Source organism: Ostrinia furnacalis, unplaced genomic scaffold, assembly GCF_004193835.3.
Source record: "Ostrinia furnacalis isolate ACB-3 unplaced genomic scaffold, ASM419383v2 OfSCF0319, whole genome shotgun sequence".
Lineage (NCBI taxonomy): Eukaryota > Metazoa > Arthropoda > Insecta > Lepidoptera > Crambidae > Ostrinia > Ostrinia furnacalis.
Genome location: NW_021130558.1, coordinates 384,914 through 399,021, shown reverse-complemented (window position 1 = coordinate 399,021; position 14,108 = coordinate 384,914). Strand labels below are relative to the sequence as shown.

The following is a 14,108-nucleotide window of genomic DNA, read 5'->3' as shown; positions in this document are numbered from 1 at the left end:
AACTATTCCTTGAACATCCTTGATTGATAAAAGTTTAAAAATAATTTATATTTACGGGGCCTAAGGGCCTTGCCACACTGGCGGATTACAAGCGTTTTCAAAGCGGAGCGGAGACGCCGAACTCGAGGCGGAAACATTGAGAATCCGTGAAAACGCTTGTAATGCGCCAGTGTGGAAAGGCTGTAAGATCTAAACCAGTAGTGTCCAACAATTTTGTGGAGGGCCAGGTTCAGTTACCTACTTAGGCATGAAAATGAGGTGTATTTAAGAGATGATATAAAAAAGTATTTTTTATAAAGTTTTCACTAATTTAAAAGGACAAAATTTTTGTACAAATAAAAATAAATGTAGATTGTAGGTACAACTTGTCTTTATTCACTATAATATTTTAAATATGTCACATTATTATTTTTAGTCTGGATTTGGCATCAATATTGTTCTCTGGTCTATCAACTATTGTTGAAATATCTCTATGCTTATGTTTACAGTGCTTTTTTAAGTTAGAACTGCTATTGCAGCGATAACTACAATGTTTGCAAGCATACGGTCTCTCAGCTGTATGTATCCTACGATGAACTTTCAGTGAGTTAACAAAATTAGATCGAAATGAACATAAATCACATAGAAACGGTTTTTCTGATGTATGAGTCCGTTTGTGCTTTATAAGATTACAAGACAATTTACACACATATTTACAGTTGGGAAAGTCACATGAATAAATTTTATTCTTTTTGTCTTCACTTTTTATGGTGGTTTCAGTAACATCCACTTCTGGCTCAGGGTCACTGAAATAGGGGAAATAAATAATGATATTATTTAATTTTTAAAAAAATATAACATTGGATAATACAGGAATTCTAACGACTTTTATAAGTTATGAAGTTTAGAAAACTTGATTTTTGCAAACTTACGTCTGAAGAAAAGCTGAATCACAATTTTCAAGTCTTATGCATTTTTCTTGACTTTTGTATAATACTTCCAAAGAAACATTTAATTTTGAATCTTCTTCACATTCTTCTTTGATTTTTTTTAACATCTGTGATACAAGAGACACTGGTTGAGGACCAAATCTTAATAAGTTTGTTTGTGATGATGGCCTTCCACTTTTATTTGTGTGGATGTGGTGTGATTTAGATAAACTATAACCCAATGGGTTTTTTTCATCCATGTTCTCCGCCCAACAGTTAGTTACTAGAATGCTAATTTAATTTGTATTTGTTTCTTTGGGATTTGATGAAGAAAGAAAAAAAACAATCTCATTTTCGAGACTTTGACAATACAATGACATTGATAGATGGATAGACAGAGATATTTTTTTTAAACTAGGCACTGTGAAGGAATTTATTTTTATCACCCCGTTAATCGATTTTTTCTATTAATGGGTGTATATCAATAGTTAGCAACTTTTTTTCTAAAATTACCAAGGGCAAAACAATCACGGTACCACCGTACCACAGCTCTTTAGTCTATGGGTGGTAGTTTTTTTTTCTGAATTTTGTCAATTTTGTTTGGCTGCATGTTTCAGATCAGTGTTAAATTTTGAATCATTTGAGTGAGAATAATGTCTCAATTAGAAATATCATGTGGCTTAGAATACGTAGTGACACCAGATCTACAAGCATGTCTTACAGAAGCTTTGCATTCAAATTATTCATTTATAGTATCTCCGATAGTTCACCCACGTTTTCGTAGGCCATTCACATCCAGTGCCGGTAGAGTTGGTGGCTTTACTCGATCTGATATGATATTATCGCCCCAGGACTGGACTAGTCGAGTGGTAGGAAAAGTTTCACCTTATCTGGACGCAGATTCCCCGCTGCCGCTTGTACGGCAAAGGCACGAAGACTGCTTAAATGAAGAACTTGCATATTGTAGAGGACTTGGGTTACCAGCGATTATGATGACATTGAATGGTAGAAATAACAGTAACTTAGCCAGAATTCTGAACTCCTTCTATGAAAATAGGTATGCATCAGGGATACATCAGATCATGCTATAACCCTGGATCTTAAACTTTAATGTAATGAAAGTATTTAATTTTCAGTCACTTTTCATCTTGGATATGGGTTCAAGTACCTCTAGTGTGCACCAAAACATTGCGGTCTGTACCTGAATGCGATGAAGACGATGAAGAGTCTGCATGGAATGAGCCATGGCTGTGGTGGTCTAAGTTTCATGAGCGTCTGAATTATGATAAAAGGGTTGGTGTTGTTTTAGAGCTCTCTGCAGATTTACCGTCACAAGAGTTGCTGAAAAGGTGGCTAGGGGAACCAGTAAAGGCAATTGTGATTCCTACATCTATTTTCCACAACAATAAAAAGGGGTAAGAAGAACCTAATAAAAATCCTAAGACACACTATTGTTCATAGATCAGAAATAAGCCTTCAATATCTCATTATAGGACATTTGATAAATTTGTTGTATTTTTTTAGATTTCCAGTTCTATCCAGAGCTCATCAGCATCTGGTTGTGAGCATGGTGGAGCATGAAGCACAAGTGATTGTCAGCGGAGCCAGGAGATCCAATGTGGAGTTCTACTTACAGTACTTGTACAGACTGTGGAAACGAAGGCCTAACCCTGCTGATGACCCTATGCTCAGTTATGCCAGAGGGTATCAATTTTTTTAAAGTTTATTTTCTACTCAAAATTACATCATGGAATATTAATGTCTTATAGTTCAGCATATTTACTTTTGTATTAAAACAAAATTTATTGTCTCAGATGGGAAGATTACCTGCAAATACCATTGCAACCACTGGCGGACAATTTAGATACACACACATATAATGTGTTTGAAAAGGATCCTGTGAAGTATGACCAATATCAGAAGGCTATCGCTCAAGCTTTAATCCACCTCCAGAAGAAGTCATCTGATAATGCTGAAATTGTAAGTTTTTGAATTTCATCATACATCTTGTAGTGAAGATTAGCTCACAAAACAAAAACTGAATATTATTATCATAAAAAGTAATTTTTCAGATTGAGGGCGAAATGGGTCAAGGTGACAACAAAAAAACTATTACTGTGATGGTACTTGGTGCTGGACGTGGTCCACTAGTGAGAGCTACATTTAATGCAGCCGATATTACGAACAGTAAAGTCAAGGTATGACTGCAATATCTGTTATAGTTAAAAAGCTATGTGGCAATGTTTATGTTAAATAATTATATTTAAGAATAATTATGTATTTTACAGGTGATTGCTGTAGAAAAAAATCCTTGTGCTGTAGTGGTTTTAGCAGCGCAAGTCCGGGAAGTATGGCGAGACCGAGACGTAGTGGTCATCCCAGGAGATATGAGACACCTGAATTTATCTCCGAAAGCCGATATCATTGTTTCCGAATTATTAGGTATGTAGGTACTGAGAAAGAGTAGGTGTATTATCCGTTCGCGATAAGTTTGCCGCTGGCGATATGACGTCACTCGAAGGAAAGCGTCTACTATAACTATAGCAAACTATATTGAAAATATTTTTTATTTATTCATATTGATAAAAATTGTGTATTTGCGTAAAATAAGACACTTAATTGCGTTTAATCACTAATTGCCTTTAATCGCGGTTGGGGGAGGGGACGCGCATTCCACAGACTGGCAAACTTAGCGCGAACAGGTAGTATATTTTTATGTTGGATATGACTGTTATTGTTATAATATTTCCAGGGTCATGGGGTGATAACGAACTATCTCCCGAGTGTTTAGATGGTGCAGCAGGTCTTTTAAAGCCAGGAGGAATATCAATTCCATCCTCTTATAGATCTTTCGTTGCACCTATTTCTTCGCCACGGCTATGGGCAGCAGCTAAAGCTGCAACTTCAGGCCCTGCTAATAACAAAGACAAAAACTTGGAAAACTTGTGGGTTGTTTATATGCAAAATAAACATGATATTGCAGAGACAAAGGTACATTATTTTATATCCCTTGGATTTTTGTTGTACATTAGGTTTCCAGTGCTGGGAGAAAATTAAGTCAATTTTAATTTGAATGAGACAAAAAACATTAAATATTTTTCAGATGGTATTTACTTTTGAACATCCTGCTAAAGGTGCTTGCGATCATGAAGGCGAGGAGCTGGCTGATTACCGTGGACTACCTCAAACAGATAATAGACGATCAGCCACTGTAACCTGGACAGTGGAACAAGACAATGTTATGCATGGCTTTGGAGGATATTTTGATTGTACGCTATTTGGATCTGAAATGATTAGTATAGTTCCATCAACACACAGTCCAGGCATGATATCCTGGTTTCCAGTTTTCATTCCAATAAAGGTACATACGTAGGACATTTAAACATAATGAGTATCACCAATGCGGCAACACTGTTTCTGCTGTCTGATACAGAAATCAGAAGTTGATCCATTTGTAGTTGATTCATTTTTTAAATGAGATTTTAGGGTTTATTGATGGTTTTATTTTCAAAGATCTTGCAAAATAAAATGTCTAAATTTTTTTCAGACTCCATTGAGGGTGGAAAAAGGTGAAATAATTACAGCTACTTTCTGGCGATGTGTGGACTCACGAAGAGTTTGGTACGAGTGGATTGTTGAAGTAGGCAATCGTACAACACCTCTACACAATGCACATGGTCGTAGTTCCGAAATGTTGTTATGATTCTAAATGTTCAAATTGTTATGTAAGTAAATGATATATGTATATGTAAAATTATATCTTACAAGATTAAAGTATGTAAGGTCAATATTTGGTTTTATTATTCATACTACACATAAAAATATTTTGATGACATAAACAGGAATAGGCATTTAAATGCCAATTGTTAAAATTGATACCAATACTGGACTACAGGTCAGCTATTAACTAAATTTCTCATATGTCTCAGACTATTCTTCACTTCAAAAAATAATGATGCACAATCATTTTGTAATAAACAATATTTATTACACACATTCATTAAATTTAGTATTGCATAGTTCATTTGTCTTGGCTAAATCTACTATTTACAAGTTTATTAATATGGATTTTAATATTTAGGGCTCTATTTTTTAAGGAACCTGACTATATTCATTTCTTTGTGGAACTCATCAATATCTTGGTCCCATCTTTTTTCATAATATATGCCTGCAAAAAAATACATAATTACTATTCTTGGTAATATCAAATACAAGATATTATGTATTGTTCAATATTTCCTACCTTGCATAAATTTTGCATTATTTCCAGTTCTAATGGCCCATGGCAAGTAATACTTCAGGTACATTTGTCTGTGCTTAGGCAAGAGTCGACCAGCTCCCCAAATGCCACCATTGATGCACATGGGCAACTTTGTTTGGATCCCTTCAATCCACTTCACAGTGACCTACAGCAAACCCAATAAGATTCAGTAGTAGTTACATATTTCTAAATAATAATGGCACATCAATCTAATTAATTACAGTGGCATCTAAAGTAGTTTAGTAAGTGTTATTTTGGAAAAACAGTTGTGCTGGTGACTAAACTTACGAACTATGATAATACTTGCCTCTCCTAGCATGTTTGTTTTCATAAATAGTGTAGCATGTACAAGATCATGAACTTCCCTATATCTCTGCATAATGAATGCCAACTCTGGGTCACTTATGAATTGCACTGGTAATCGGGAGTCTGCTGTGATATTGTTGTCCCGCATAAAGTCGGCATAGACACGACCTAATGTGTTTTCAGGCATTTCGGATAGCTTTTCGAATGACACTGTTTTTGAGTTTATCCTGGGCATATCCTTCAAGATAGCAGCCCCTTCAGATGTTTCCAGCATTTTGTCTCTCATATGTTTGATAGCACTCTCTCCAGTAACTTCTCCTAAGCAAGCAATCATGTCACCTCTGTAGGGATTTAAAAGAGAAATAGCTGCCGATCCGCATGATAACAACGTTCTCTGAAATGTGTTGGTAGGGATGAAATTTTTCTGCAACTCTTCGACAAACGCCTCTTTAACAGGTCTTGATAAAGAAAACCTCCTTATTATAGTTATTGGCTGCATATTAATGTAATATTATGTTATTTATCAGACGATCTAATAGCAGCGGATTTTTTGACTGGTTGTCATTTCTGTCAAATTCAAATTGTGTTTTTTTTTTTTTTTTTTTTTTCCTTTNCCAAGTTAAAGATGACGCTAAGGAAGGAGAACATATGGATAGATCAGGAGCGCTGAATCCTTCAGAACTAGCAGTGCGACGTGTAGGTTCCCCGGAGTTTAGTAAACATAAGTTATTCACATCTAAAAAATCTAAGATTCTTGAACCGTAATAATTAGAGGAAGAACTACCCCAAGAAGCATGCTGGGCGTTGAAATCTCCCATTATTAAAATGGGTTTTGGAAGGGAAGGTAAAATACTGAGTAAAATTTCATCATATATAATAGAGGATGGATGTGGAATATAAATAGAAACAAAACAAATGCCGTTTACAGAAACTGCTATAATGGAATAATCATCATTATGAATAGGAATGGGAATGTGTTTGAAAGGCCAAGAATGCTTGATCAGCAGTGCAACACCACCATAGCCATCTAGACGGTCCTCTCTAATGCAGGCATAGCCTGCTACCTTAAAACAACTACTAGATTTAAGCCAAGTCTCTTGGAGAGAAATGGCTAAAGGGTCATATTTATTAATTAAATGAAACAAATCTGATTTTTTACTGTAAATACTGCGGCAATTCCACTGAATTACCACTGAATTCATTATTATTTATAAAATTACTATTAAAAGTACTATCATGCAAATTATTATTTTTATTACTTACAGAGTTTTGGGATGAGGCAGCGTTGGTCGGTGTGAAGTTTGAATTATAATGAGACAATGAATTAATAAGTGTGATAATAAGTTCTTTAACAGACATAATATCAGATAGTAAAGAGTCTTTACTTGAATCCTTATAAGCAGTGCCGGATGAAGGAAAGTTTATGTTGAAATCTTTAATAAGAGCATCATGAGAGGCCTTATCATATCCAGGACTAATTACTGGAGGGGATCTAGGCTTAAGAAATACTGTTTTTTTATATGAACTCCTGCTGGGAATACTATCAGATGTATTTTTCAAAACTGGTCTATTTGTGTTCACTGGGGCTACTGTTGTCAAAGCATCAGCATAAGACTTACCAAGAGGAGGGTGTAATTTTAAAGCCTCAGAATAAGAAATACAATTCTTAGCCATAGTCTCTTTAATTTGCTTTTGACGGGAAAACTCAGGACATTTTTTGCTGGTCGCAAAGTGAGAACCTGTACACAGACAACATTTAACAAACTCTTCATCAACTGAACAGCTGTCACCCGAGTGGTCATGACCACATTTAAAACATTTGGGAAGAGATCTACACTGTGACTTAATGTGACCATATTTGCAGCATTTGTAACATTGTATAGTGGGGAAAATGTATAAGTCCACAGGCAGAGAATTGTAACACATAAATACTCTCTTTGGAAGTACTTGTCCATCAAATGTGAGAACTACAGTCTCTATAGGTATGTATTCAACTGTGTCTTTTCCAATAGTTTTCCTTTTCAATCTCCTTACTTTAAGAATGTTGCCACAACCTATAGGGACTGTAATATTCTGTATGACTTCCTCATCAGTCCAGTTGGTTGGAATGCCCCTCACTACTCCCATGCGAGTAACATTTGATGTTGGAATAAATGCTTTATAGCGATTGTTGGACAAGACAGTACTACTTAAGAATGAATTGGCATCCTCATAATTACAAAAGGAAATAGCTGCACGATTTCTGCCAATACGTTTTAAACTGCCATTTATTATGTTTTTAAAACCATGTTTTTTCAAAAACAAACCAAGAGTAACCGGGTGAATTGAGGTACTTTGATTGGAAGTTATCTCTTCTTTTTGTATGTGTATGACATAAGGAGAAACATCAGATGCCTGGTAAAGATTTCTGCCAATTGGTAGCCGCTGAGAATTGGAATTATTGTTCTCAAAATCAACATCAAGTGAGTTTGGTGAGTTTGACACTGGCACAGAGTTTTTAGCAGTAGTATCATTGAATTTGTTTGGTTGTTGTTTTGACTGAATTATTACTTCGGAATGAGATTCCGAGTGACATTCACATGAGTCAAGTGAAGGAACTGTAGAGCTTTTATGATGACGTCTCCTCTTTTTATTACAGTGTTTACAATACTTAGGTACAGAGGCCCGTTTTAAACGTTTAGATTTATTTTGAGAATGTTCGGAGCCATCCGTGCATGAACTTTCAGTATCTAATGCTGAATAATTATTAGCTATAGTGACATTGTACGAAACCTGGGGGACGGAGCCCCCAGGTTCGTCTGGGTCGTTCATGTAACCAGAGAAAGAGGTAAAAACTTACCAGAGCACTGCCAAAATCACTAACTAATAAATAAATAGAAAGATAAACATAAATATACTACACTCCACTACTTAACTGATCTCTATTTACTAGATAATTTATAAAAATCGCAAAAGCAAAAATTGAGACAACCGCCTAGCTTGACGTTTCCCGCGCTTTCAAATTGTGTTGTTCTGTCAATTTTTTTTTTTCATTTTTGAACCATGAAACCGTGATCACATGGCGCAGGGATTTTGGAATAACTGGCGACGAGCCAACGGCAGAGCTACAACAATAATTTGATTTTTTGTTGCAACCATCTTATGCCCACTGATGATTATATTAGCCATCACGTGCTATGGTTTTGGGAAAAAGGGTTTTTGCAGAATCAATGAAATATTCGATTTCATATCATTGTGATGTCCCATCACTACCACATGCTTGACTTGAGTCTATGGCAATCTGGCCATAGACTAGAAAAAAAAATGAAGAGGTGACAGATTTAGATTTTGAGGTTATTTTTCCGTGTGAATATTTTTAAAATACAAGGGTCTAATAGATTCCTGTATTCCACAGAAAAAGTTGCTTATAAAACATTACAATGTCAGTCAAGAAGAAGAGCTTAAAAATGAAAGAAATAAAGGTTTCTCTTGGAAAAGAAATAAAGTTTCTTAAAAATGTATTTTCAGTGTTAAACATTCCCATGCATTCAAGAGGTCAGTATAAATTCAATTAAAATAGGAAGGGAAAGGCATGCTAATTAACTATAATGGTACAATAACAATTTATTGCTAAATTCCCGCTAATTCAAAATTAATTACAATTTTAATGCTTCTTGAGAACAATGCATTTTGTCTGTTTTCTATGAAATAACAAATAACTCATAAAATGTGTAATTCATTCCAGTTGAAAATGATAACCTTGATATTGAGATAATACATGAACCTAAAGATGAAAATAAAGAAGTGCGTAAGAGAGCTCGTAACATAACGGAGCTGGAGGAAAAATTACAGAAGCTCAAGACACAGAACAACTTCAGCTTCAAAAACAAATTGGTAAAAAAGAGCTTGAGCAGTAAATTAAATAAGAAAATAAAAAAAAGAGAACGGCTCAACAAAAACCAAACAAATGCACAGGAAAAAATTGACAAAGCAAATCATAGTCAGATTAAGACAGAAGAGGTTGAGAAGAAAAATGTTAATGTTGCTAAACCAGTGTTTAATACAGATGGGAAATTGGTGTTTTCTAAATTTGACTTTGCAAATATTGGTCATAAAGGTAAGAAATATTTTATACATTTCTTTTGTGCAATTTTTATAATTTACTATCAACCTAATCTATTTTGATTAAAAAGGCTAACACTAACCATTACCTTCTGAATAACTTTTCAGCTAAAGTTCAAAAATCACAGAAAGACCCCAAAAAAATACTTGACAATTTGAAGGAACAAGAGCAAAAAATTCGAGAACTAGAAGAGTCTGGAAATAGCAAAGCAAAAGAATTAAAAGAAAAAATTGCATGGAAAAATGTTCTTCAAAAAGCTGAAGGCCAAAAAGTCAAAGATGATCCTAATCTCTTGAAGAAGTCTATTAAAAAAATGGTAAGTTAATTTGGATATTATGTAATATTAAAATTTAGTCATAAAAAAGTTCCTGGGCAGTAAAAAATTTAAAAAATATTATTTATTAATTTCAAAATAATTATCAGCATTTTCCATAGGCATGGAGAGGTCTTATTTACATAATGCATGAATTTTAATATTATGATACTAAAGCTATTGAAATTATTCATTAATTTCCACCTGTCCCCTTTGCTGTCACTACCTCTAAGTGGCTGGATTTTAAAAGTTATTTAATTATTTTTACAGGAACAAAAGAAGAAGCAAAGTAAAAAGAAATGGGAAAATAGGATTCAAAGTGTTGAACAAAAGAAAATGGAAAGTCAGAAGAAACGAAAAGAGAATATAAGTAAAAAGAAGAAAGAAAAGAAGTCGAAAATAGTGAAGGCAGCCGTCAAGAGAGGGCGTGTTGTTTTGTAACATGACTATGATTGTAAAAATATATGAAATTTTATGTTTGTAATTTTTCTTTTTATTCCAACTAAGTACGTCATTATGGTATAGATAGATAGTTTCATCCACAAAGACGCGCCCCGCCATTCTTTCGTTAGGGGCCGTTCATTTCTTACCATTTTTTACCCCCCCGCCCCCCTTGTCATCAAAAGTAAGCAAAGCACTTACCCCCTATGCTTACGTAAACATTTTGTTATAAATGTTTTTATATTGTCATTTTTAAAATAGGAAAATTCATGAAAATATTAGATTTAACTGATACACATAGAGTAGGAACAAAAAATGTAATCAGAAAAAAATAACATAACAAACATAATTGCATCAATTATGCATCAACATAAACACAAATGATNAGAAAAATGTTAATGTTGCTAAACCAGTGTTTAATACAGATGGGAAATTGGTGTTTTCTAAATTTGACTTTGCAAATATTGGTCATAAAGGTAAGAAATATTTTATACATTTCTTTTGTGCAATTTTTATAATTTACTATCAACCTAATCTATTTTGATTAAAAAGGCTAACACTAACCATTACCTTCTGAATAACTTTTCAGCTAAAGTTCAAAAATCACAGAAAGACCCCAAAAAAATACTTGACAATTTGAAGGAACAAGAGCAAAAAATTCGAGAACTAGAAGAGTCTGGAAATAGCAAAGCAAAAGAATTAAAAGAAAAAATTGCATGGAAAAATGTTCTTCAAAAAGCTGAAGGCCAAAAAGTCAAAGATGATCCTAATCTCTTGAAGAAGTCTATTAAAAAAATGGTAAGTTAATTTGGATATTATGTAATATTAAAATTTAGTCATAAAAAAGTTCCTGGGCAGTAAAAAATTTAAAAAATATTATTTATTAATTTCAAAATAATTATCAGCATTTTCCATAGGCATGGAGAGGTCTTATTTACATAATGCATGAATTTTAATATTATGATACTAAAGCTATTGAAATTATTCATTAATTTCCACCTGTCCCCTTTGCTGTCACTACCTCTAAGTGGCTGGATTTTAAAAGTTATTTAATTATTTTTACAGGAACAAAAGAAGAAGCAAAGTAAAAAGAAATGGGAAAATAGGATTCAAAGTGTTGAACAAAAGAAAATGGAAAGTCAGAAGAAACGAAAAGAGAATATAAGTAAAAAGAAGAAAGAAAAGAAGTCGAAAATAGTGAAGGCAGCCGTCAAGAGAGGGCGTGTTGTTTTGTAACATGACTATGATTGTAAAAATATATGAAATTTTATGTTTGTAATTTTTCTTTTTATTCCAACTAAGTACGTCATTATGGTATAGATAGATAGTTTCATCCACAAAGACGCGCCCCGCCATTCTTTCGTTAGGGGCCGTTCATTTCTTACCATTTTTTACCCCCCCGCCCCCCTTGTCATCAAAAGTAAGCAAAGCACTTACCCCCTATGCTTACGTAAACATTTTGTTATAAATGTTTTTATATTGTCATTTTTAAAATAGGAAAATTCATGAAAATATTAGATTTAACTGATACACATAGAGTAGGAACAAAAAATGTAATCAGAAAAAAATAACATAACAAACATAATTGCATCAATTATGCATCAACATAAACACAAATGATAACTTTCAATGCTTACAATACGTTTAGTATCCAAACAAAACACGCGCGCGGGAGGCCGGCCTTGCGTATAATAATATTTTATGCGGACTACGACTCTCAAATTTCAATGGGCAATGTCGGCACGAAAGTTAATTATTAGACAAGTGAATAGCGCACGGTAATTTCCCTAATGTGCGGTAATTCCCCTAATCAGTTCTCAAAGCGAGTGCCTACGCATATGTATTATTTGCGGGAATCCCCGAAAAAACGTAAATAAGTAACGATGACGTAATCTTCATCTAGACCCCCCTACCCCCCCATGTCATCCAAAATAAGCAAAACAGAGACCCCCCACCCCCCCTTGGTGCTTACGTAATACTTGAACGGCCCCTTATAATGTTTGAGTGTTATCGGTAGGTACACGTTAAATCATCCGTGTGGATTCACACACACTACAATAATGACGCTCGGATCAAACTCCGCATCCCGCGCTTCCATCGACCAAAAATTGGTGTGGTGGGGCGCGTCTTAGTTATTAAAGCTGGCAAGATAATTAATTGCTGTGGAATTGTTATTTTTTATTACTCTATGAATTAGGCCCAAGTGTTTGGGTAGTAACAAAACATTTGTTTTTGCATTTGTACCTACCTATTAAATTTCCAAACCGCGGCAATGCTAATAACCGCCTCTGAGGTTTAGTGGTAAGACCGCTCGCGTCACACACAACCAGTCAACACCACCCAGTGGTCCCGGGTTCGATTCCCAAAATTCTGCTCGGTTGGTTGGTTGGTGGTAGACGATTAATAAATCTTTATTAATCTAAGGTGGTAGAGGCATTCTATTCAATCTAAGTATAAGACGAATCGCGTTAGTACAAATTACACTGGTCAACACTGGTTTTGCCACACGAACTTTGATAGCTAATTCTGTTTTATCAATCTACCCTCATTATTAAAACACAGTTGTCATATGTCAATTAGCCTCATATTTGTTGTGATACGGTAATACTCATAACTAGCACTACGGCAGTAAATTAACAGAAACGCTTACAAGTAAATCGTTATAAAAAAAAATTGTCGTTGAATTTGAACACTTTTTTGGATTTATTAACCCTGTGAACATGTCGAGGAAGTGTAATAATGATCCTAACTCTTTTTGTTATGTCTGCGGAGAACTTGCATTCAAAAAACAAAGACGAAATTTTACGAATCTTGTGTTGGAGTGTTATCACCAATGTTTTGGTTTTTCTGTCGTTATCAAGACAAATCCTGGGCCCCTCATGTCTGTTGCATAATATCCCCTCATGTCTAGAACAAAGGTGCACGATCTATGCCGTTTGCTTACTTATGATATGGACTGAACAGCGAGATCACGTTTCTGATTGCTATTTTTGTCTCACTGACATAAAAGGTATAAATTACAAGAAAAAAAACACAGTTATTTACCCTAACTTATCTTCGGCTTTAAGACCAGTCTCTCATTGTAAAAAATTGCCAGAACTAATACCAGTTGCAACTACGTCTCTGTTGAGAACGACAATTCACAACCGTCCACTTCAGGGCAATGTGTTGTCCCTAAAAATTGATGCAAAGATAAAAGAGGGTAATTTTGTTGGCCCTCAAATTAGGGAGTTAATAAATGATTCAAGATTTGAAGAAAAATTAAGCGATTTAGAAAAATCTGCATAGGGAAGGCTTTTAAAAATGTTGTTGTAAATTTTTTGGGTAACCACAAGAGTAACAGCTACAGAGAGTTGGTTAGCGAGCTATTATTGTCATATCAAGCGTTGGGTTGCAACATGTCACTTCAGATCCATTTTTTAGACTCGCACCTGGATATTTTTCTGACAATTTAGGGGCTGTCAGCGACGAGCACGGTGAGAGGTTCCATCAGGTCATTTCTAATATGGAAAATCGGTACCAGGGCATATGGAGCCCAATTGTGTTCGCAGATTACTGCTGGACAATTAAAAGGGACCAACCAGAAGCTAAATATTGAAGAAAATCTTAGATTATTAAGTCATTTATAAAAAAAATAAGCTTTTGACATACGAAATCTGTGTTTTTTCTTAATATTTTAAATTACTCAATATAATAAAACCCTTATCTAGCTAATTTTTTTTAACTGTTTATTTTTTCTTACAATCACCAATTAAAGTAAAAAATATCACAAAAGTC

The 14,108-nt window shown here is 34.5% G+C and overlaps 5 protein-coding genes across 5 annotated transcripts; 3 read left to right on the top strand and 2 right to left on the bottom strand.

Moving 5' to 3' along the window:
• Positions 1 to 348: 348 nt before the first annotated feature.
• Positions 349 to 1,299, bottom strand: LOC114359517 (zinc finger protein 62-like). The gene is made up of 2 exons (XM_028313954.1): positions 912 to 1,299; positions 349 to 785 (listed from the first exon to the last, which is right to left on the bottom strand). The coding sequence occupies exons 1-2, from the start codon at positions 1,166 to 1,168 to the stop codon at positions 398 to 400; spliced, it is 645 nt and encodes a 214-aa protein (XP_028169755.1). The 5' UTR covers positions 1,169 to 1,299; the 3' UTR covers positions 349 to 397.
• A 178-nt stretch (positions 1,300 to 1,477) lies between these two features.
• csul (protein arginine N-methyltransferase 5) lies at positions 1,478 to 4,696 on the top strand. Its single transcript, XM_028313857.1, has 9 exons — positions 1,478 to 1,965; positions 2,045 to 2,323; positions 2,433 to 2,612; positions 2,723 to 2,888; positions 2,981 to 3,106; positions 3,197 to 3,350; positions 3,661 to 3,899; positions 4,012 to 4,269; positions 4,456 to 4,696. Exons 1-9 carry the CDS (start codon positions 1,562 to 1,564, stop codon positions 4,609 to 4,611), a joined length of 1,962 nt encoding a protein of 653 aa, XP_028169658.1. The 5' UTR covers positions 1,478 to 1,561; the 3' UTR covers positions 4,612 to 4,696.
• A 236-nt stretch (positions 4,697 to 4,932) lies between these two features.
• Positions 4,933 to 6,041, bottom strand: Coq4 (Coenzyme Q4). Its single transcript, XM_028313942.1, has 3 exons — positions 5,477 to 6,041; positions 5,152 to 5,314; positions 4,933 to 5,076 (listed from the first exon to the last, which is right to left on the bottom strand). Exons 1-3 carry the CDS (start codon positions 5,972 to 5,974, stop codon positions 4,994 to 4,996), a joined length of 744 nt encoding a protein of 247 aa, XP_028169743.1. The 5' UTR covers positions 5,975 to 6,041; the 3' UTR covers positions 4,933 to 4,993.
• A 2,737-nt stretch (positions 6,042 to 8,778) lies between these two features.
• LOC114360151 (surfeit locus protein 6 homolog) lies at positions 8,779 to 10,374 on the top strand. The gene is made up of 4 exons (XM_028314735.1): positions 8,779 to 9,009; positions 9,200 to 9,571; positions 9,685 to 9,893; positions 10,161 to 10,374. Exons 1-4 carry the CDS (start codon positions 8,895 to 8,897, stop codon positions 10,329 to 10,331), a joined length of 867 nt encoding a protein of 288 aa, XP_028170536.1. The 5' UTR covers positions 8,779 to 8,894; the 3' UTR covers positions 10,332 to 10,374.
• On the top strand, positions 10,333 to 11,610 carry LOC114360173 (surfeit locus protein 6 homolog). The gene is made up of 4 exons (XM_028314755.1): positions 10,333 to 10,344; positions 10,720 to 10,807; positions 10,921 to 11,129; positions 11,397 to 11,610. Exons 1-4 carry the CDS (start codon positions 10,333 to 10,335, stop codon positions 11,565 to 11,567), a joined length of 480 nt encoding a protein of 159 aa, XP_028170556.1. The 3' UTR covers positions 11,568 to 11,610.
• Positions 11,611 to 14,108: the final 2,498 nt, after the last annotated feature.

What these genes read in the sequence shown, in the direction of transcription:
- LOC114359517 (XM_028313954.1), bottom strand. Translation starts at nt 1,168, where the DNA reads ATGGATGAAAAAAACCCATTGGGTTATAGTTTATCTAAATCACACCAC. An exon ending in GATTCAGCTTTTCTTCAGAC is followed by an intron (nt 786 to 911) that starts GTAAGTTTGCAA and finishes CCCCTATTTCAG; the next exon opens with TGACCCTGAGCCAGAAGTGG.
- csul (XM_028313857.1), top strand. Translation starts at nt 1,562, where the DNA reads ATGTCTCAATTAGAAATATCATGTGGCTTAGAATACGTAGTGACACCA. An exon ending in TTCCACAACAATAAAAAGGG is followed by an intron (nt 2,324 to 2,432) that starts GTAAGAAGAACC and finishes GTATTTTTTTAG; the next exon opens with ATTTCCAGTTCTATCCAGAG. An exon ending in ATGATATTGCAGAGACAAAG is followed by an intron (nt 3,900 to 4,011) that starts GTACATTATTTT and finishes AATATTTTTCAG; the next exon opens with ATGGTATTTACTTTTGAACA.
- Coq4 (XM_028313942.1), bottom strand. Translation starts at nt 5,974, where the DNA reads ATGCAGCCAATAACTATAATAAGGAGGTTTTCTTTATCAAGACCTGTT. An exon ending in AAACAAACATGCTAGGAGAG is followed by an intron (nt 5,315 to 5,476) that starts GCAAGTATTATC and finishes GGTTTGCTGTAG; the next exon opens with GTCACTGTGAAGTGGATTGA. An exon ending in TAATGCAAAATTTATGCAAG is followed by an intron (nt 5,077 to 5,151) that starts GTAGGAAATATT and finishes ATTTTTTTGCAG; the next exon opens with GCATATATTATGAAAAAAGA.
- LOC114360151 (XM_028314735.1), top strand. Translation starts at nt 8,895, where the DNA reads ATGTCAGTCAAGAAGAAGAGCTTAAAAATGAAAGAAATAAAGGTTTCT. An exon ending in CATTCCCATGCATTCAAGAG is followed by an intron (nt 9,010 to 9,199) that starts GTCAGTATAAAT and finishes AATTCATTCCAG; the next exon opens with TTGAAAATGATAACCTTGAT. An exon ending in TGCAAATATTGGTCATAAAG is followed by an intron (nt 9,572 to 9,684) that starts GTAAGAAATATT and finishes ATAACTTTTCAG; the next exon opens with CTAAAGTTCAAAAATCACAG.
- LOC114360173 (XM_028314755.1), top strand. An exon ending in TGCAAATATTGGTCATAAAG is followed by an intron (nt 10,808 to 10,920) that starts GTAAGAAATATT and finishes ATAACTTTTCAG; the next exon opens with CTAAAGTTCAAAAATCACAG. An exon ending in AGAAGTCTATTAAAAAAATG is followed by an intron (nt 11,130 to 11,396) that starts GTAAGTTAATTT and finishes TTATTTTTACAG; the next exon opens with GAACAAAAGAAGAAGCAAAG.